General features: G+C 40.9%; 1 protein-coding gene across 1 annotated transcript in view; it reads left to right on the forward strand.

The window, feature by feature from the left end:
- luzp2 (leucine zipper protein 2) overlaps nucleotides 1-22,216 on the forward strand; it is an 83,071-nt gene that overhangs the window by 46,850 nt on the left and 14,005 nt on the right. The window contains exons 2-7 of the mRNA XM_048263355.1: nucleotides 6,894-7,005; nucleotides 11,007-11,077; nucleotides 16,610-16,691; nucleotides 19,447-19,509; nucleotides 21,316-21,378; nucleotides 22,060-22,122. Coding sequence (XP_048119312.1) covers nucleotides 6,894-7,005; nucleotides 11,007-11,077; nucleotides 16,610-16,691; nucleotides 19,447-19,509; nucleotides 21,316-21,378; nucleotides 22,060-22,122 — 454 coding nt within the window. The remainder of the gene's footprint in view (nucleotides 1-6,893; nucleotides 7,006-11,006; nucleotides 11,078-16,609; nucleotides 16,692-19,446; nucleotides 19,510-21,315; nucleotides 21,379-22,059; nucleotides 22,123-22,216) is intronic.

Genomic DNA, 22,216 nt, shown 5'->3' on the forward strand with positions numbered 1-22,216 from the left:
TGACTGCACAGATGTTTCATGTTTTACCAAGACTGAGTTAGATGCTCTGCTGGGTCTGTTGATAAGTATGCAAGCGGAATTACTTATGAAAATGGACTTTAAATCCCACAAAGTTTATATGGGCAACACACACATTGAATTGTTATCATCAAAACTACAATGTGTCCTAATGGCTTTCCCATTTTACTTCCCTTTCAAGTCTCAGTCGATAAAAATACATTTTTGCTACCGCAGTTAACACAGACCAGTCCAAAACATTCAGGAAAAAAGGCAAGCACTGATGTCATCTGTTCTAGTTAACAGAGCAACCAAATTCACTCCATTACTCCTTAAAACAGTTTGAGACTGTCAAAAAAAATATAACTCACTGATGCTTGTGTAACAAATATGGCTGTATATTCTAAGGGCAAATTGCAGACATGACAAGTAGATTTTTTCTCAAGAAAGTGTTTTAAGGTTGACTGGCTCACTCTGCAGTCGGCAAAGGCCAAGTCACCACTGAAATACGATTATAAGAAAAAAAATGAGGAAATAACAAAACAGGTCTGCCACACTATAAGAGCAGTGATTTGTGTCTTGGATTATTAAGAGCTCACTTGCTCTGAATATATCCCCACTTGGCTATATACAGACAGCTACACAATGTGAGAAATTTGTATCTCATTCCAAACTGGGGGTACATAACAAACCTGTCATGTCAGAGCACTATCAAATGACATAATCAGATGGATTTACTCAAGGAAATAGTGCAATGTAAAGTTAAAATAATATGTCATCATTAATTCAGCTTTCAGCATGTCATTAAGATATTTTACAACTGTGAAGAACTGTGTAAGGGATAATGGCCACTAAGGTGTCCTGATCCATGAAATTAATGGATGAGGCGGATACAAAGAACTCCACGACGTGAAGCGGAGTGGAGTTTCCTCCGCCAAGTTCATTAACTCCATACATCAGGACACCTTGAAGTCCGCTGTCCCGCTTACTCTCTGCCTTTCACTCATGTAGGAAATAGGCATGCATTTATAGCACAGAAAGGAAACATGAGGTTCAGTTTAAAAAGAAGCCAACCTGTTCAATTTGTTGTACTACTTTCTTCGGCTACGGACAATGAGGGTGTGTTCCTGGTTACAATTGATTCCACTGTCCCGAAGCCTGCTTGTTCAACAGTCGTTTAGCCAACTATGGTTGTTAAAGTTGCCATTCAAAAGAGCACTGACACGGGACAGCAACTAAACGTCTTTACCAGAGGGGTAGCCTATTTCACAAAGGCAGAATTAACACATCCAGGATAAGTGATAAAGCGAGGTTTGACATAGCGTTGTCTGGTCATCCTAGCTAAACTCGTTTCACTAACGCCAATCCAAGATGAGTAGGAGCAACTATTTTTTGATTTATGATGTGTGCGCGTTCTCGTTTCTGCCCCAAAGAACTCACGGTTGAAAAAAAAAGACGCGGGAAATAGCGTCATTCACACAAAGTGAACGACTGCTTTTGATATAGACTAACAATGGAGTGAAGTTGTCCTTTTTGGAATGGGGAATCATGGCTATTTCTGTAAAACAGCAGGAGTAGGCGTGGTAGACCAACTGAATGCAAATTTACGTAGTCACCCACGTCCGAGTGCTTCCTGTCTCGGCACGCAACGTCATTAAGAAAGCGCTTGCCACTGCAAAGATGCACATAGTATGATATACCTTTATATTATAGTTGAAAACACCTTCAAAAACTTGCCCCTCCACTTCCAATCACCTACAGTAGGCTATTCATCAAACATCTATCAACAAAAGAAGTAAACAAGGAGTACCTAGGCCTATGTTAATTATTATAAGGCTATCACAATTAAAATAATAACCAGTAGTAGGCAGACAATCTTGTTTGTTTTGCGAGCAAATACATTTAGCAAATAGTATATAAATGGAATAAAGCTCCTTAAAAAATAGCATGGAGGTCTGATTTGAATGACAGCTAGCTGAACCAATAAGACAACATAATTAGCATTAGAATTAACTTAGCTTGGCTGTTAGCCTGGTCGGGACCAGACTAGGTGCAGAGAATGAATCCCCATGGTAACTGATGTGACATCTCTTTTGTGAAACCAAGTCAAGGCTAAATTCATCCAGGATAACCAAAAAATCCCAGCTTAATCCCTTATCTAGGTTTTGTGAAATACCCCTCAGATCCACTTCATTGTTGTCCTAATAAAGAATTAATCAGCATATCAGAAAATACATTGGGGAAGAAATGTGGAGAACTATGAGGAAATGCATCTGTTATATTCTTAATCACTTACGTATGAATGATCCTTACCTGAACAATCTTACCCATAACTTCCTGTGCAGTAATATTTAGTTGTGACATTGTTGATGTTTTGTGTATTCTCTATGACCTGTCCTTTTAATAAAGGAATGTACAGTAGGGTGGCCTGGCTTTTCCCCTATACTTCATCAGTGAGTGAACCAAAGAATTACCCTCAAGTTCAAGAGGTCATTCATTGTCCATTGAGTAAATGCTAAAGCTTAAAGTAAGACCTGTGTACGGCCTCACATTGGAAGACATTTAACAAATAGGCTGTTTTAGGAGGCAAATCTTTCAGCAAATTACTGACATTTTGGCCTCTTAAGATCAGCTGTTAAGTTTTGACTCGTGGTGAATGATTTGTATTGTGCTTTACTGCCTCGTGTTATCTTTGCTTTGCAAGCTGCCTTATTTAAATTTCACATTTAGCTAAAGTCATTTCGGGCCAAATGTTGGCCTCAAGGGCACAGACACAATATTAGCGTGGATGGCTTTTGAACCTGCTGCGTTGTTTCGGTCTTGTCTCGAAAAAAAAAAAAAAACTACACCATAGCACTGCCTATTGATGGGTTTTTCCTGCTTTGCTCCAAGCTTGTTGAAGACAGCCCGTGCTTATCAGCACCAAACTCATAATTGGTTGAAGGAGAGGGGTGAGTATTTAAATAGATGAATGGTTTAGGGAATATGTGTTGTGGCTTACAAGGGTATGCTGCCCAAAGATTTATTTCCATTAGCATTATGAGCCCAGCTCACACATCAGTCTTCTGGAGCTTTCCATGTGAGGAATGGCTGGAGGTTAGCAAGCTGGTATTTACATATCGCCGTATATATCACTCGTAAATGCCTGCAGTCTCAGAGGTCCATAGTGTAAACAGACAGATGCTGCACTTGAAATCGCATGGGCTTGGTTTTACAGACCAACACAAGCAGAGCTTCAGAGAACAAAGCTGCTGATTAGCTATGCTAATGTTGTAAGCATTCAGGAACTGAACTGCTCTGACGAAAATGGGTTACATAGCTATCAAGCTGTCATATTTTCCAGTTGATTGGGGATAAATGGCAGATTTGCAGAGAGCCCTTATTCGTCCCTAGCCTCCGGCGCCTGTCCCCCCAGCCCTATACTCATCTGTACACCTGGCCTCTGACACTCGATTCTTGACATCTTTCTCATCTGCGGTCAATGGGAAATGAGCCTGCGACATAAGCTTTGTCTAACGACAGCTCAGTACTATTGCAATTACAGGAGATTTAGTGTCAAAAATTCAGACAGAAACAAACTTAATATTCTACTCATATGGGATGTTTGTACAAGACGAGACTCTGTAAACATGACTGATTGATTTTGTCGCAGGTGTTTGGTGGTCATGCTCAGCTAAAGCAATGCATCAATCTCCTTACAACCCTTGGGCTGTCCTCCTCATTAAAACTATTTATTTGCATCCTCTTAATGGCATTATAAATCCACATATAAATTGGAAGTTATACAACTGCTGTCAGGCAATAATGTCTATGACAGAAAAGTCAACTATCTAATTTGCTGCTATTAAAATTAAACTGACTGACAACAGGACAAGACATAATGAGTTTGTTTGTTGCCCTCTCAACCGGTAACAACCTTTTTGGGCGCACTGACAAGGTTTGCTTTCTGTAAACTACGCTGGGGTTAGCAGAATATGAATTAGTACAATAAAGAAAAAAGGTCTCCTATGTTCTTAACATAATCCAATCCCCCTCTTTTTACTGTACAGCCACAAAAGGCAAAATAACGTCTTAAAGCTATTAATGCTTATTCTAAGGGCTTGGGTCAATAACTGTTAACCGGAGAGCTAGAGTGGAGAAGTGGTTGTCCCTGGCCTGTCGAGTGGAGCACATCTCCCGGCCCGGCCTCCTGTTTGGCCTTGTCCACCCTTATTGAGCTGTATCAGTGAGGTTGGCTTGTGCACCTCAGCACTTTTCCTTCTTCTCGGCCCAAAGCTCAGCACTTCTTCATTATATGGCAGGGTCAACTTCATTTAGCTCAGTCGCTGCCGGGGCCACAGAAACAGTTGTTCTCAGAATGTGAGCAGATCGTCCCCATGTGCTCTAACCAGAGCTGGCATGACACAGTCTATCACCAACAATATAGTATTTTCTATATTGCAAACTTAACTGGTTTTGGTCCAAGTGTTTTGAGACGTAAATGCTCCAGGTTGGCAGTATGCCTTTTTTGTTATTTTATTAAAAGATCTATTTCTCTGAAGGAATCAATACCTCAAACCATTTTTTTTTCTGATAGTGTTGCCAGTATACTATATTCTATAAATAATTATACTTGCAGAATCCTCCACACACACAGTTCAGATGTAAACCAACTGATAATACACATTAGCAAATGATGCAGCAGACTACTATCCGAGCCTCCATCTAATATCGTATCCAATACTGCTAGACTGCATTCCTCAGAGGGCCTGTGCAGTCAGTGTTGTGGAAACTGAGCCTAGAAAGTTCCGGAAAGTTATTGGTGGTGGTGGTGGAGGGGGGTAAATCAGTGATTGAACGAGTTAGCAATGACATGGCGTCCCTTAATACGTTGTCACTTAATCTTCTAATTAGTAAATCAAAGCTAATCTCCCATGCATATCACGCCATTCCCCTCTGAAGACGAGGCCACACATCTGAACGTTTCAGTATTTGCATAATCTTGAGGCTATAATCCACTGATTGGCTTCATAGCAACATCCATGTTACAGACATAACAGCTTTCCCTCCAATTGTCTTTCCCCTGAAATATGTTGGTTTTCTGCTCTGCCAGACAATTACGTTGTTCTGAGAATTAGGTGCATGCCCTCTCAGGTCAGAGCACAACAGGTCATCTCTGCTTGCTATCCTGGATTAATTTGGAAGGAAAATAAACTACAAATTAGATGGAGCCATTTTTCTTTTCTCCACACCACACTTATGTGATCACTGGCACCAGCGCAGTACAGACTGCAGAGAGTGATCATAAGGCCGTTTGTCTGACACCCAGCTTCTCATTACTGCACTTCAGCAATCCAACTCTTTTTCCTGTGTGTGAGAGCTTGCCAGAACATCCGTGTCAGGAGAGGTCACAGCACAATTATGCATTCCGCACTTTTTTTTTTCCCCCCACACAGTAATGACCAATTTACTCCTCATCCTAACGTGAACGGGGGCCAGCTATCTGTAGTATTGCAATAGAGCTGTTTCTGTGTCAGTGGGACTCAAATTGCAGACCAACAGAGCCAGATGAGCCGACTCCCTTGGGTAACAGGCTTGGCAGACACAGGGTGATTTCTTTCCCTTTAAAAAAAAAAATTGTCTTTAAAAAAATCATCTGAATTCACACGCATCCAGTATAAATTTCACAGATGCCAAGAGAAAGGGATTCCTGTGTAGGGTGCATTGCTGTATGCATTATTTATTTCCCAGGTGCTCTCTCTATTACTGATTTATGTGTTATTGTGCTGGAGATGTTGACGTGATTTTTGACAAGATTCAATGCGATGCTCTGCTGAGGGGCTTTGGATACATGCCTGTAAATGCCCGGATATATTTGAACAAGCCAACAGCTTTTGTTTAGTCCCCACCAGCATTATTTACATGAACAAAATCAAGCAGTACCAACAACATTCTGATTGGTGTTGTTGATCATCTCCAACATAAGTCATGCTGTGTGAGTGCATCAAAATGAAGCATTCCTTTCAGCAATGGAGGCCTTCTGTGGTTTTGTTACTCACAAGGCAGCAGTGTGAATGTTCTAATTGGTCCCTATCGAACATGTTGCCCATGTCTATTTGTACAGCACTAAATGTGCACATCTATGTATTCGTGTGTGTGTGTGTGAATGAATAAATGTGTTGATGGTTTGAGCAAGACAAGCTCAGTGTTTCTGTTTTAGGTTCGTGGTCCATCTGGTGCAGGGAAGGCAGACCTGAAGCAGTCATACATCAGTCTCCCATATCTTTATCTCCCAGCACAGATGACAGGGAGAGAGGGAGGGAGGGCAAGAGACACACAGTGAGGGAGGGGAAAGAGAGAGAAAGAGAAAGAGCGAGGTAAACAGAGGGGGGAATGGGAAAAGAGGGCAAAGAGATGGAGAGGCACTTTGACACAGAAAGGGTGAAAGAGAAAAGAGAGCATTGATCAGTGCTCTCTCCGGGGCCTGTGAATATTTCCTCCCTGCACAATGTCAAGAACAGTATTTTGAATAAGCGAATGGTCATGCATAAAATAGCACACTATATGGAGAACTTCTACCTGCCAACCCCTTGAAGTTGTATTCTTTTTGCTTTCATTGTACTTTTCCCTTTCTGAATTTCTTTCATTTCCTTCAGCTGGCTTCACAATTAGCTGTGGAGAAAGAAACCATATGCCAAATTCTCATGAAAAAACATCAGCAGATATTCTAAAATCTTAAACTACAGTAAGGATTGTTCATCTTCAGGGTTAATGTGCCACCCTCTCAGTGCATGTTAATCTTCATGAAATGCCTGTTGCAAATTCTCCAGGCTCTGCACGCAGACTCTGGAATACTAAACTGATTTTCTCTAGAGGCAAGCGGTATAAATGAAGTAATCTTTCTTTCTCCTCCATAGCTATGAGGGCCTGGAGAAGAAGCTGAAGGAGGTGTTCACAGAGAGAACGGGGATCTTACGCCAACTCTCCAAAACTTCAAAGGAGCTGGACAGCATAAAAGGAAACCTTCAGGTGAGTATTCTCTTTCTCTCTCTGACAGCCTTCACAGTTCAAATAAGTTGATGTGAATGCTACAGGAACTTTGAGAGACGGTCCCCAGTAATCTCTTGGATGTATAGTAGAACTTTCTTAGAAACATTTAAAAAATGAAATGTCACTACTCAGCCAAAAGGGACCCTTGAGAGAATGAACAATAAATGATCTGTAAAGCATTCTGCAAAGATGGATGCGAGTTGATGGCCATGAAATGACAGTTCTGATATTATATATGGGATCAGGACTCAGCTAAAAGAACCATAGCTATGCAGCTGCATATACTCTGCTACAGGGCCAAATTCACCTATTGAGCAGAGGTACCAACATGCCTCTTCAAAGAATATTCTTTCTATTCAGTTCCCTCGTCCTAGTTGTATTAGTCTGCAGGCGCTCAATGCCTGCAGAGGTAACTGCATTTCATGGTGTATGTGTCTATTGTAGACACTGAAAAGATATTGCCCGTGCACTGCAAATGTGTAAAGAATCCTGCAATAATTTCATTACAGAAAAAGACGCACCGACACTGGTATTTGGTAGATGTGGCATTATTTGGAACATACTGTATGTGAGGTTTAAAGTCAGACATATAGTTCTACCAGAAAGACTCAGTAGACAGAATAGAATCAGTTAACGATTTAATTAGTAAAGGAACGGCTTGGATGCAAGCATGATAGAGTCCTGAACAGGTAACAGTCTTTGGCGTAGGCCCCGCCTCGATCCGTCCCAGCGATGAGCCGGATCTCGCCTCCCGCCGATGGATGAAGGCAGGGCGGGAGCCTACCCCCACGACGAGACAGGGACCAACTGGTGGCGGTGGCTGAAGGAAGGTGTGGTAGGCAGACCGTGCCCGATGGGCGGGACTGCTGGCAGAGGTGGCTGGAGGGAGGTGGAGGGGCGTCAAAGTCAGCGTACTGAGAAGCAGAAGCAGTGTTAGGTGGTACATATTTAAAGAGCCCACTGAATTCTATAGGCTAGCTGATTGAATGAGTGAATGATCCGATTGCAGGGCTTTCGAAAGTAGGCAAAGCTAAGATTGGCTCCGTGTAAGCATGGGAGGAGTAAGCTACACTACGAGTCTTCCTAGTAGAACTTTCGCTGAAGCTATCATTTATCATCAGTGTTAGCCACTCTAATGTGATCAATTATGTATATGTGACTGATTAACCTTTTCTGGAAGACTGTCTTTTGGTAGTGTTTATTTTCATAATGAGATACCCCGAGACTGTGGGTCAGCTTATGAAAATTAAACTTTGCCAGATGGACCTCATAGACTTGGCAGAGGCTTTACGGGCTGCTAGGGTGAACCTTGGCAGTGGCTTCATGCCAGCATGCCTTGGACATCAGGTTGTCAGATCATACTATACAGATCAGCTACTGTGTGTGAATAAACACACACACACACACACACACACACACACACACACACACACACACACACACACACACACACACACACACACACACACACACATACAGTACTGTGTGAGGGAAAGAGCTTGTTTAATTGGAAATAATGATGGTCTAAACACAAAAAGATATTTCGGTATCAATGTGCATTCGTGTTCTTATGTAAGATCCGAAGAAAGAGAAATAATATCACAAATCTAAACAGGCCTTTCAAACCATAAGGGTCAATTCAAGGTTGCACCTGCATTTGTATTCATGCTGTGTCCTGTAATATCAATTTATTTGTGTTGTACACCAGTAATGCAATCTTGCTGCTCAGGGCACCTCCATTAATTTCCATTATTAATTCTAGAATTGTGTTTAGACTCCATATATGTTGCCATGCCGTTTTAAAGTCACTGTTGCACAAAACAGCATGCACATGAGTCTGTGTGAGACTAAATGAATGCTCTCTTACAGTTAAATGTTAATCTAGGGCTTCTGTTCAATTGTCATTGATTGTTTCTTGAATTTCATTGATCTATTTTCCTCTGAAGTACACAGATTTCAGCCTTGATTTGAGTCAAAAGGCCTGCCGAAGGCACTTTATTGATGTGTTTGTTTCAAATCAAAGGCAGCTAAGTAAACTCAGGTGCAATGGATGACTCAATGGATGAATGGCAACTCTGAAAAGACCTCTTGGGATTGAGGTCATCTTTGTTACTCCGGAAACACTCTATCTTGGGGTTTGGGTACAAAGGCAAAATGATTCATTCTAACAGAGGATACTTGGAGAGGGTCATGGTACAAATGGTGTAGACTCAGAGATTGTGTGATAGTCAAGTGCTGATATTCAATGGTGATTCATTTCATGTGTGTTATGAGTCACAGTGTTTCGTGTTTGTGGGGAAATGCTAAATGACGTACACTACCGGTCATAAGTTTGGGGTCACTTATAAATTGGCAACATGGGAGCTACATGGTAAGCCACGCAAAGTGCCTGTAGGCCTACTTGTTTGCCATTACATGTATGAAGTACTCGACAGGTTTGTCATTGACAGAGGTGCTTTGTTTCCATGTGGCATTTTCTCTCATGTGTTAGTAATTCAGTGAACACCGCTCACTGGGGTTTCTGTCCCATTTTGTCTAAATAGAGAGAAATTTTGTCTCCATTTCTGTCCCAATTTGTCTCAGTTGTCTCTTGTGTGAATAACGGAATACCCAGAACGGTTCTGCAACCCACTTTTGGGTCCCGACCCACCAGTTAACTCACTGAATGCCAAGCTGTTTTCGGAAGCTTTGTCCTAGAGTGCCAGCAATCTAGACCATTGTTGATGATTTTTGTACAGCCACAGCATATTCTGTGTTATAGCTATGAACACATACAATGGCTCGTTTGAAAGGTGAGACTTAAAGCTCTCAGTGGGTGCAAACCGTGTATTTCTACACGCCTCTGTTCCTGAGAAATTCCAAGCTAAACAGTGGCTAGTTTTCATCAAAATCCCTGTTTGTTTTTTTTCTAGAAATGGAGATATTGCGTCTTTTATGACCTGAGAAGTGTTGCCTGCAAAGTTTCTGGGAAGAGATCTAACGAGACCTGCCACCTAGTGATAAACCCACTGATTTTGACCTGGCGTGCATGTCACTGATAGGCTAAACAGTGACTGATTTGAAACAAAGCGGCAACCATCAATAGAGTTAAGATCAAACGTCCAGATAAAATGTCCAGATCTTGCGTTTTCGTTTTCGATCGTCATATATTTCATTTCTATTCATCACAGAGTTCCCAAAATCACATATAAGGTGTGTTAGAGTGTCTAGTTTCGTAATTAAAAAAAAAAGCTAAAAACGTAATATTACGTTTTTGGCACTCAACGCATGGGAAGAAAAAATGTAATATTACGTTTTTGGCACTCAATGAGTTAAGAAACACTACATTGAAGATCAGCCATTTCTTTCTACAACAGTCAAGAACCCTTTTGCAATTATGTAAGCACATAATATAATCTGAAATCTGCTGCCATGAAAAAAACAATGCAACTGATCTCAGCTGGTATTCTGTCTATAATGGAGTGGAATGGACATTTCTAAGTGACCCCAAACTTTTGACCAGTAGTGTAAATGGCACTCTTTAACCACTCTCCTGGTACTTACAGGGTACTTACAATCCTCATTAAAAGAGCGCTTTAATTGTATAGTTGCTAACACAGATGATTCAGGGATGATTATGATGTGACATCTACTGCTAAAAATCTATGCATCGCCTTAGCTACTGTGCAGAGTTCAAAATAAACTATCCCAGATAGATATTTTTAAGAATCCACAGTTGTTTGTCAACAAGGTAATGTTATTTATAATGCTGGCTAAAACAACTAATACACTGTGTATACTGTGATACACTATATGGCTCCCTCAGCCATGTAGTTTGATACTAAACGCTCACACGGACAGTCTGGGAACTACAATTTTAAGAAGGGATATGATTTATCCAAAAGGATACTGGAGCAAGGCAGTGGACTCTTATAGTACCGCAGACTTTTCTCTGAAAATAAAAGACTCTCCCTCTCTCTCTCTCCACCTCTCTCCTCCAGACGCTGAAGAATGATGACTCCGTGGCTAAGACGGATGTGCAAAGAATTCTGGAGCTCAGCCACAAACAGAGGTAAATCTGTTTGACTTCAGTCAAATTCTTTTCTCTTCTATTCCATCCTTTAATGGTCTCTTCTATTCCATAAGTATTGCAATATCAGATAAATGCAGTCTTTTCTAGATTGTCTTTAATCAATTGAAAATGTTCTCATATATTTCAAAGAAAAGAGGAAGGCGTGACATAACCACTGATTTTTTTGGACAGTTTTTGGACTCTTTTATGTAGAACCATCCCTCTGTTCCTCAAAATTATTGCTTTCATCAGTAATCTTGTTTCTCTCCCCAGAGCACTTTAAATGAATTTGAAAAAACGTATCTGATGAATCAATAGAGTGCTGCATCAAATGGAATTACCGTCTACCCTCATAAGAATTTACTTTAAAACCTGCCAAGGGGTGCTTTACTAGCCAAATATTATAATAGTCTTTTGTGAAAACAACAGTAATTATGGCACTTGGATGATCTCCGTAAGCGTTGACTGACACACATTGATCCTTGAATGTACCTGAGCACTATTGGCAAGTTAGCACCAGGCCATTGCCTCAAATGAAGTCCTCTTGAATCATTTGTCATATCACTGATGCACTTATGTAGTTTCAGAACACTATCCAAAACAGAATGCTCAGAATACAGAACACTGTCCAAAACAGTGGCACTAAGATCAAACCATGAATCAAACAATGAGAAAAGAGATTACTGATTCATCAGTTCAAACAGCAGCGTGATTATCCCTGAATTGCAGCATGCTTGATAGTTCACTTGGCCTTGCCTTCATTTACCCTAAAGTCAGGCTTCAGTTGGTTAGACTTAATTCTTCAGATGGCTACCACGTAAACTCTCCTTGACAACATCATAGCAACAGATTAAATCCATTAAGGGTCATCCTCTTTGCGGCTCCAGGTTATACAGTGACAGAATTCAATTTCCCTGAACGTCAGGTGTGGATTGATTTTATTCCTGCAGACACTCAATAGCTTAAATAGTTTAAAAATGATGGTTAATAAGAATAGTTCTGATATATTGTTTACTTCTGCAGACAGCTTTAAAAAAATCCATAGCTTAAAATAGCAGTTGGCCGTTCAAGATAATGGGCCCTTGTGAAAAGTGGTGTTCTTCTTCTGGTTGAATAGCAATTAAATGGTACAGGGGACTGTAGATGGATGCTTCTAGCGAGCTGGAGCTGAATGTATGTTCCCAAGCTGTGGCATCTGCCTCAGGAACATCATCTTCAGCTGTGATGACTAGTTCTTACATAAACTGCATTTGTCATCACAGTAAGAAGTCCTTTGCAAAACACTGATTCAAACAGTATGCTACTGTATTATTACAGTGATGTTAATGGTGCTGTGTGTCATCTACCAGCAGTTTCTATACTGCATGTAGGGGAATATACAGTGTTTGTCAGGTGCCAAGGGCTACATCCAAAATGGTGCCATCGTCCATGGCCGCAATATATTCAGAAACTGTTAGGTCTTTAGTCTGTAGAGCTACAGTATATAGAGCCTATTTGTTCAATTTAGCTTCTAGTATCTCAAACTTCTGTCATCACAAAATAGTTCAGCAACCACTGGTTCCTTTTCCTTTTCTTGCCACTTCAACGAAAAAAAGCAAAAGGCACTCTCTAAAGCAGGGGTGGGCAAACTGCGGCCCGTGAGCCGGATCCAGCCCGCCAAGCACTTTCCGAGCATTTCATTTGGTTATCAGACTGCTCGCTATTTTTTTCCTGCGATAGAGACTATGTTGGTTAGCTTAACTGCAAACTGCTTTTCACTCTCCTTAGAGAATGTTTACAATGTCAAAACGTCATGTTAAATAGAGATGATAGGCCTACTCTTATTATCTCCTTTGCAGCAGATCTAACTTGAACGTTATGCTACTCCGTTAAATTGGGAAGCGGGTTGTGCGGCCCGCTGGCCAATTTTCAAAACCCAATGTAGCCCTTGAGCCAAAAAGTTTGCCCACCCCTGCTCTAAAGCCTATGTTGTCTGTTTCGAGTTACTAAAGAGTTACTGGTTTGTGGATAAGGACCAACTCCCTATCAGTGGTGATTGCTGCTCTTTGGAACAGGGGAAGCTCTGATAAAAAATTGTCAATTATTAAATTAATATTATTAAGGTGCTATATTGTTCTTTGAGGGGAAAAATGATCCCAAAACCCAGAATAGTCCAAACAGTAGGCATGGCAGATGGCATAATGTAATGTAGCCTACACCGTTATATAGCGCGCTACCTAACTTAGCCTAAATACACAACTGAAACAAAAGCAAGTCACAAACTCTGTAACTCCACATTACGGTTTTATTTACAGTATGCTATTTACAAAGACAAATAGAAACCGACTGTATTGCTCCCAAATTATGAGAACTTGAGCAGCAACTTGCCTTGCCTCTCGATTTCACCTGCCAACGTTAACGTTACACTGTAACAAGATTCTGTGATTTTCACAGCATCACTGCTGTTTTTGAGAAAAATGTGTACTGTATTTGTGAATACAGTATGTTGCTGTAGTTTTGCTATGAATTATGGTCAAAATGGTCAAACTACAGTAATAAAAATTTGCTAATCATAACACAGTAATAAATCTGACTCCTCCCTCACTTGTCAGCTTTTTGAAAATTTTGAAAAAAACATGGCGGAAAATCAGTTGGGGTTTTCTGTTTTCTTTTTTTGCACATAAATACAAAGTTAAGCTCCCAGATAGCAAGGTGACATTGATATTATGTTGATTTTCCATCCAAATCATCATTTTGAAAAGATATTGAAAAGTCATGGATTTATGGTTTACTGGGAAATTTTGACGTGGTGATTGAAACGTGCACCGCGCGGCGGCGCTTGAACTGTCCGGGCGCGGGAGATCATTTTAAGCAACAGTTCAGTCAGTCAGACCAACGGTGTTCAGCTCTGTCAAGTTCGCAGCTCCCACCTTAATGGTAAGCAAGCATTTATTTATGTAACGTTAATGTTTCATTGTGAAATTGTACTACATTAAATTCGGGCATGTGTACAGTCTATGTACGTTGTACTGTCTAACTTACAAACTCATCCATGCTTGTTGGATCAACTAAGTAAGTAACGTTAGGCTAGCTATCATAGTTGCTGTTGCTGTGAAGGTGGCATTAACGTTTATGTTTTATGTTACGTTAACGTTTTGGCAGTCTCATTTATATTAGGCCTACCTTAGTTCTCAGTAAGTTACAGTTTATTACATTCATATAAAACATTCGCTAGTAGTGCTAGGCCTAGTATGTTACTGTCACAATGTTAGGCTGAAGATGATGTGCTGCTGGAGGTTTAGCTGCTACCAGCTAACTTATGTAACGTTAACTCATCGTAATCATGTACGGTTTTGTGAGTTTAATAGGCTAACTTTAGCAATATTGATATAAGTTAACTTTAAGTCACATCTGACTATCATTAACCGTTGTTCGGACGAACAGCCAATGGCTGTTGCTGCCATATGTGTTGCTGCAAGCAAACATCATCAATGAGCTCACCCAGCTGGCTAACGTTAGCAGCTAAATATACCTTTAAGAAACTGAGTTATGCTAACACCATCTTCAGCCTGGCATTTTGACAGTAAACTAAAAAAACATACAGTATATATATAAATGATTATTCTAAAGTTTCACTTGTAAGTAGCCTTCAGTTTCAGTTGAAAATTGTTATCTAACACTGTTTATCTTTTTTTCTTCTATTTCTGCTAGGTGCTGCTTCACTCTGCTACTGGTGGTGGATCAGGCTGACTGCAACCGTTGGTCTAACGTTAGGATGCAGCACAGGAGAATTTCTAAACGGAAAAAAGTGAATAAATGTACTTGCTTTTCAAACTGATAACAAGTTGTCAATGGTTATTTATGCAAGTTTGTGTAGCCTAAACCATACCTAGGCCTAGTCAAATTTATCCTGGCTGTAGATAAAGCAGGATATGAATTTCCCAAAATTACTGTATATAATATTACAGCACTGGTATTACTACTGTACTAAGTTACAGTATGATCCATAAGTACTGTGATTAAAAATACAGTAGACAATTCAATACTGTATACATTACAGCACTGGTAGTACTACTGTAGTTTGCATTTACAGTATCAGGCATAGGTACTGTGATTTCATATACAGTAGGTGTACTGTAGAGTGAAATACAGCAACTTGCTGGTTATTTGCTGCCAGCAAGTTGCTGTAAATTTTACGTTAAACTTTTTACAGTGTAACTCATTCCTTGAACTTAACCACTTCCTGTCAGATCGCGACATATGCTGTCAATCAAAAAGAGTCCAGCCTCTATGACGGTTCCTCCAATCATCATACAGAAGCTCGGCGTCCGGGCCATCCCACTGTCCCATTCACTCCCAGAGACGCCGGGCTTCCCTGGAAATGACGATTTTGTGGCGCTTGTCCAATAAACGTGTAGCTTTTCTGCACTGAGATCAGCCCACTCTGTAGTGCCATTGAAAGTCCAGTGAAGCCCAGCGTCTATGGGTTTTTTGCATGGTTTTTTGATGGATCGTGTCATCACAGCAATTTATTACGGGTGCGAAATCACGACAAATGACCAGCAAAACCTTATTGCTGAGCAAACTAGCCATGAAGATGAACATGTTTTCAGCATGTTCTACTGTAGTTGGAATAGTAGGCTAGAAGCTAATGTAATAGTGTTATTTGATGCGATTTTCTGTGATATTTTAGAGGAGGCTGAGCTTCCCCTGTAGTCTTAGAGCAATCGCCTCTGCTCCCTATGTATATATAAAGAGCTCATCATAAGATAATCCTACTGATTCATAGTTAAAGCTGATTATACTGATAAAAATCATTATAACCCATTCATGCTAAAGGATCCCTTAAATCCTACATACCGCACCTTTAAATGACTTAAACTGTTAATTCACTGCTAAATAAGCCAATATCACAGATATTGAGCAACTCATTAACCTGGGATTACTGCACCTTTTAGTAAATGTGCCCCTATGTACTGTATACACATGCAAGTTATCAAGAAAATATAATACCCTAGTTACATATTGTTTGGGTGTAGGATCACAGATATGAGATGTTTTCATATAAAGTGTTTGGACTAGTCATACTAGATCTTTCAGTAAGTGGACTTGTGTAAAACTGAAATTGTTTGGACAACCTAACCCTCTGCTCTGCCTCCACACCAATCTTCCTGCCAATAAACAATAAATTGCTAATGTTGAACATAGCTCTCATATTTGAAGACGGTATACTGAACAACCTCCAACAAAACGCTATTCATCATACTGTACAGTATGTATGGTTTAAATTGTCCATATGGAATTGGACTAACACTGAAAACATTGAATTCATTCAAGTTGCACTGACAATGGAAATGACCACACTTCAAAAATTCAATTTACTCCTCCTGTTGGATGTACTGTAGGCATGCATGCTCTTTTCTAATGCACACTCAGGCACTCTGGTGAGCTCTCTCTTATTGCTTTATTCTCTCTCTCTGCCTCTTGCACACACATGCACACATAAACACACACACATACACAAACGTCAAACACACACCAACACACTCACAGGGAGGAAATGAAGTCGCTTCAGACGGCCCTGCAGAAGCAGCTTGATGAGGCGACGGAGAAAGCAGAGAAGCAGCAGGCTACGGTAAGCCCCGGCTACAGCCCAACCCCCCCCCCACCTCCCATTGCTTGTCTCTGTTCTTCCTCTTCCCCCTTTACCTGAACCCTTGCTTTCATTACCCCTCGTATGAAATCATTGGTTAGGTGAGAGCAAGTGTGACAGGATCCAAACCGAGTCCACTGGCACCGCCGCGTTCCTCCCCTGTCAGCCCCTCTCATCACGTTCCAGTGGGCCTCGCTCAAGCATAAACGGCACGGCACACCCCAGCTAAAAGTTGTCAGATGCATGGTAGGCCTTTGCCTCATGCCCCTGCATGTGAGACGATAACAGTCACCCCGGCATAGCCTGCATCATTAGTTCACTCTCAGGCAAATCTTATTTTAACAACGCCTCTTTTTTTTAAAAATAATTTACATATTTATTTCACACCTCTTAAATTGTATAGAAGTTGGCCACTGACTATACGATCACAAAGTGCCTGGGCGCTTTCTCCACCAATTAGCCAGCAGCCGAAGCACATACGCCTTCTCCATAACCTGGGTAGTTTGGCTGTGGCACTCACTAGCATCCAAAGTAGCTCATTAACCATCTGTCTGTCTGAAACCAACAGTACGTGTTCATCTGCTTGCATGTAACCGACTGCTTTATGAGAACCACATCAGCACGTTTGCACAACAACAGCTAAGTAGGCTTGTTTGCACAGTGCATTTAGTCATGACTGATGCAACTCACTTGTTAAACAGCGTTTCTTCTTCCTTCCTGTCGTGGTGGCATCACGGTCCTATGAGCATCTGCCTGCACAAGTGCCCTCTAAAGCTAATTATCAGGAAATCAAAACAGGATGTCTAATTAATGTCACAGATTATGTGGTGGAGAGGCAGACTGGCATGTATTGTATTTTTAAGTATTAAAATATATTTTTATATCTATTAAGTATAGAGTATGTTAATTATAGAAAACAGTGGGAGGCATCTCAGTGGCAGGGGTAGAGAGGTATCTGCATTCTGGAACTTTTCCTCAGCTACTCTCGTTCTTCCCCCGTTACTTTGCTAAAGGCTGTGCAGGAGAAGAGCTCTCTGGCAGCCGTGTGTTGAATCTGAATGAATCACTGGGGAAAATTTGCATTTTACCAGCCTGAGCTGTTCTGCGCTCCCAGTTCACCATCATCTGACGCTAATTACACATTTGGTGACAGATTCATGGCCTGAAAATTGTAAAAGTATGCCCATTCAGCTGAAGACATAATCAGTGCTATGGACAAGTATGGAAAAGTATGGACATAAATTGTGCCTGATTTTTTTTTATTTTTGGAGGAATCGGTCCAGTGACTTACTTTGTGGTCTTCTATTTCACTGTGTCTGCCAGCCAGCCTAAAAGGTGACACAAACGGAGAAAGATGGCAATATGTCAGTGCACTCAGGCTGCAGGCTTTATTCTCGTTGGGGATTTCTGTCCCTCTGTTGAGCGTTTTTAATAATACAAAGGGCATTCATATCCACTCAAACGTGGTATTGTCTGTGACAAGAGCACGTTTGTACCCCCATCAGTGATGCAGCTCTGGAGCTTTGATAGTGATTTTTTGATGGGTGACAGTGGAATTCACCTCTGTGGTCTTCTAAAGGCCACTATAATGGAAATGGGAAATATGTTGAAACCATTTTCAATATTGCCCTGTTGTGAGTGCAAAGAGGCCCTTTAATGCCTCTCTCTCCCCTGCTGCACCATCAGATGTCCTGCTATATCTTCATCTCTGTCACAGCTCCTCACCTCAGTCTCTTATTGGCTGGGTCCAGTCCAGTCCAGTACAGTAGACATACAGTGCATTCAGAACTCACAAAATGAGTAGTGCATAAATTAGGGGCCTCTCGTGAGCAATATTCAAATATTTTGGCTGACATACAAATGCAGTGTCCTAATATTTGCACATTTGTGTTTGTTTGCTTGCTAGCTTAAACAGCATAGCAATATAGGTCTGTTGTGTGAAGATGCCCATAGCTGAATTTATAATTACCTGCGAGTCAATTACTGTAAAACTAGCCCCGGCGCTGGGCATTTTGGATACACACACAGATGTTGTTCTCTAGCTTGCAATTAGATGCATTTTCCCCCCATGGTGGCGGTCATTGCTTGAGGCAGAAGAGTGGAATTAGAATCGAGGGTGTTTGACATTTGAGACTGAGCTTGGCGAATTCAATATAAGGGCCGAAGGTAGAAAACATAGTTTGATTGGTGTTGCGTTTGCCCCGCGGGAATGTAAACAGTGCAGATCATGTTCATTTTTAGAAACACGGCACATATTGTTTGTGGAAATTTTCTCTCTTATGACATAACACCACATCCAGGAATGGCCCTGTTGCATTTTCTTTTGCCGAACAGTGGGTTTTTTGTTAAATTACTTTATCATTACCTGAGAAGTTATAAAACAAAAAACAAATATCTTCTAAGCAAGGAAATTGGTGTATGCTTAATGACAGAGTAAGCAGACCTGGGAGGCTATTCTTGGTTTGCTTATTGTTTGGACATGTTATGGGCAATTACTTGGGATAGTTTTCTTTGAAAAAGGTTTTATTGAAGAATGTGGTTATTTGGTGGATATACAGTAACATGTATGGCAATGTAGTTTATAAGCAAATTCTGCAGTTTGTTTCAAATTATAGTCCGATTTTACTATGTTTAACTCAAATTACAATGGAAAACATATACACACACGTTCAAAAGCTATCTTTGCAGTGCTCTACACTTAATGAGATAGCTGAGAGGAATATTCCCCTTTTTGCAGATCAAGTTCCTCAAGATGGAAATGGAGAAGAAGACCAAGATAATTAAGGACCTGCAACAAGAGGTACATGCAAAGTCTCTTGGGGTTATGGGTGGCATGGAGTGTCTTTACCACACGTTTAATCATTATCTATATCAGAGGTTCTCCACATTTTTGGGGCTAAGCCACACCAGCTTATGGTTACTGATTATAAAGTATCACACATATTATTATAAGCTATAACAAGGGTGTTCATTCTTATGCCCATATTTTTTTCTATACAGTGTTCATGAGCTGGGACCACAGTGATAGGCATATGCTCAGATGATGTTAACTGAGCTTTTTAATTAAGAAGCTGTGTCATTGATGCATTTGCAAAAATAGCCCTATACCCTATTTCATGGGCCTGTATAAGAACGAATTGGGTTCCTCAAAATTCCACGGCACACCTCACTTTGCCTCACAGCACACTGGTTGAGAACCACTGATCTATACATTTAAAGGGTGCTTTTTAACAAGCAGTATGCAAGTTGATTGTAATGCACAGTGGACAGCAAGGAACCAACCACCATGAAGCCCTAAACCACAAAGTTCATGATGATACATCAAACCCCTTTATTGATACTTGTTTCCACTGCCAACAATTGTAACTCTGAATTTAAAATGTTTTTGTGCCAGTATGCTGCGTGCCACATGTGTTACACAACCTCTTGCTGTTCATTCTTAAATTGTACCAAAGGGAGTGTTTGTGTGTCATAAAATCTGTCATAAAAAAGTGCTATCGTTTGCACTTTTAGGCTCACATGCATGCCCTGGAAATGTTTTGGCTTTTATCTTGTTCTGCCGCAAAGTCTTTCACAGGCCTTATCTGTTATGGTGCCATTGCCTAGAGTGGTCCCATCAGCCACAGTGGAGCGTTGCAGGAAACTTGGCACTTTGCGCATAAAAAGTCACAGTACAATGACATATCTGCTCGGATGGATCTCATTTTCACTCAGGGTCTGTTCTGGTGTGGCCACATGTCACTTTTAATGACAGCTGCCATTTCTCTACCAGGCACAGAGGATGGCCCTTATTTAGAAAGAGGAGATGCAAGTGCCTGGACTTGATTCCAGGCCAATTCCGCCTCATTGAGTCACATAGCACAGCTATTCTACCTCATTAACCGTGTGTGTGTGTGTGTGTGTGTGTGTGTGTGTATGTATGTGTCTGGAGAACAAAAGAGTCAGAAGAAAGATAGGAGATGAGATAGGGTTTCATGTGGCTCTCTGGGAAGAGAGTGGTGTTGCTGGGGGCATCAGTGTCACAGAGTTGATTTGATTTCTGACCCATGGAAGCCATACAGCATGTACACAGATATGAGAAAGCTCCTTGCAAATGTAAAAAACCAAACAGTGCCTTTCAAAGAAAGCAAACTCCCACCCCCTACCCCAAATGTTTCCTGTATCTGCACAAACACATTATTTTAGTATTGATGTGTTTTCCTTTGTCCGTGGCAACAAATAACTGGCATCCTGACAGAACAACTATTTGCCCTCTCCCTAAATGTTGTGTTTATAAAGAGGACCATTAAGACTAGGGTGGATATGAAAAATGGAGGAAGTGAGCCGTTTTTGTGGCAGTGTTCTCTTAGCTGTCACTCCATCTTGAGACAGACGTTCATTGTCATTTCCCTCATATTACTGAAAGAGAGTCCCGCACCTAGGTCACCTTGAGGAGTCATAATAGGCTTACTCAAGAAGAAATGTATTTGTCACTGGAGACAACAACAAAACAGGAGTCTTCTACACAACAGACTTTTTTTTCAGATCACAAATGGATTAGCTGCTCTAGAGCACAAACATCAATCTCTACTACAGTGCATCTTTGTTTTTCCATATTTTCCAACAGAACAAAAGCCTAAAGAACAAACTTCTGTCCGGCAACAAGCTCTGCGACATCCATGCAGAAGAGGCAAGTTCCCTTTTCACTACATGGGTTTCTCTCTTGTTATCTCTCTCTCTCTCTCACACACACACACACACAAACACACACACACACACACACACACACACACACACACACACACACACACACACACACACACACACACACACACACACACACTTAAATGAAGCTTTATAGAATATCTAATTATAACTCAGTGGATGTTATACACGTTGCTAAAAATCTTGTCAAATGGCTTCTTCATTATTGTAAGCATTTCTATGTGTCTATGGATGCTAACCACTATTTTCTGCAATGCACTTATGTAATTACATGTACAGCACCATAATCTGTTTGGGGAGGGGGCTGTCTTTACCCACCATTAGATGTACAAGGTTTGTGTGTGTGTTGTGATGTGTTTTGGTTTGTGTGTGTGGCAGGATAGCAGTGGGAGTGGGATTGAGCATTTATTCAGTGGGCAGGCCGCCAGTGCGTGACTGTATTATTGTGTGGGCCTTGCAGTTCACTGAAGGGAAGATTTTTATATTTTGCTGTTTTGTGAAGGTCTCTCCTTTGACTGGAAGCTTTGCCCAGCAAGCGTCCACAAAAGAGTCCTCTGCTGTGGCTCAAAAAATCCTGCTACGTGATCTAAAACCAATTTCACTATTTGAATAAGCTAACGCACATTTCCTTATCTTCCTTTTGCAGTCCAAAAAAATCCAGGCGCAGCTGAAAGAGCTGAGGTACGGCAAAAAGGATTTAATTTTCAAGGTAAGCATCAACCAAAAAAAGATTCCTCATTATTGGCCCTTAACAGAGGTAAACTGGTGCTTCAGTCCACCTTCAAAGGTGATTCCAGCCAGGC

The sequence above is a fragment of the Alosa alosa genome, chromosome 14, assembly GCF_017589495.1.
Source record: "Alosa alosa isolate M-15738 ecotype Scorff River chromosome 14, AALO_Geno_1.1, whole genome shotgun sequence".
Lineage (NCBI taxonomy): Eukaryota > Metazoa > Chordata > Actinopteri > Clupeiformes > Clupeidae > Alosa > Alosa alosa.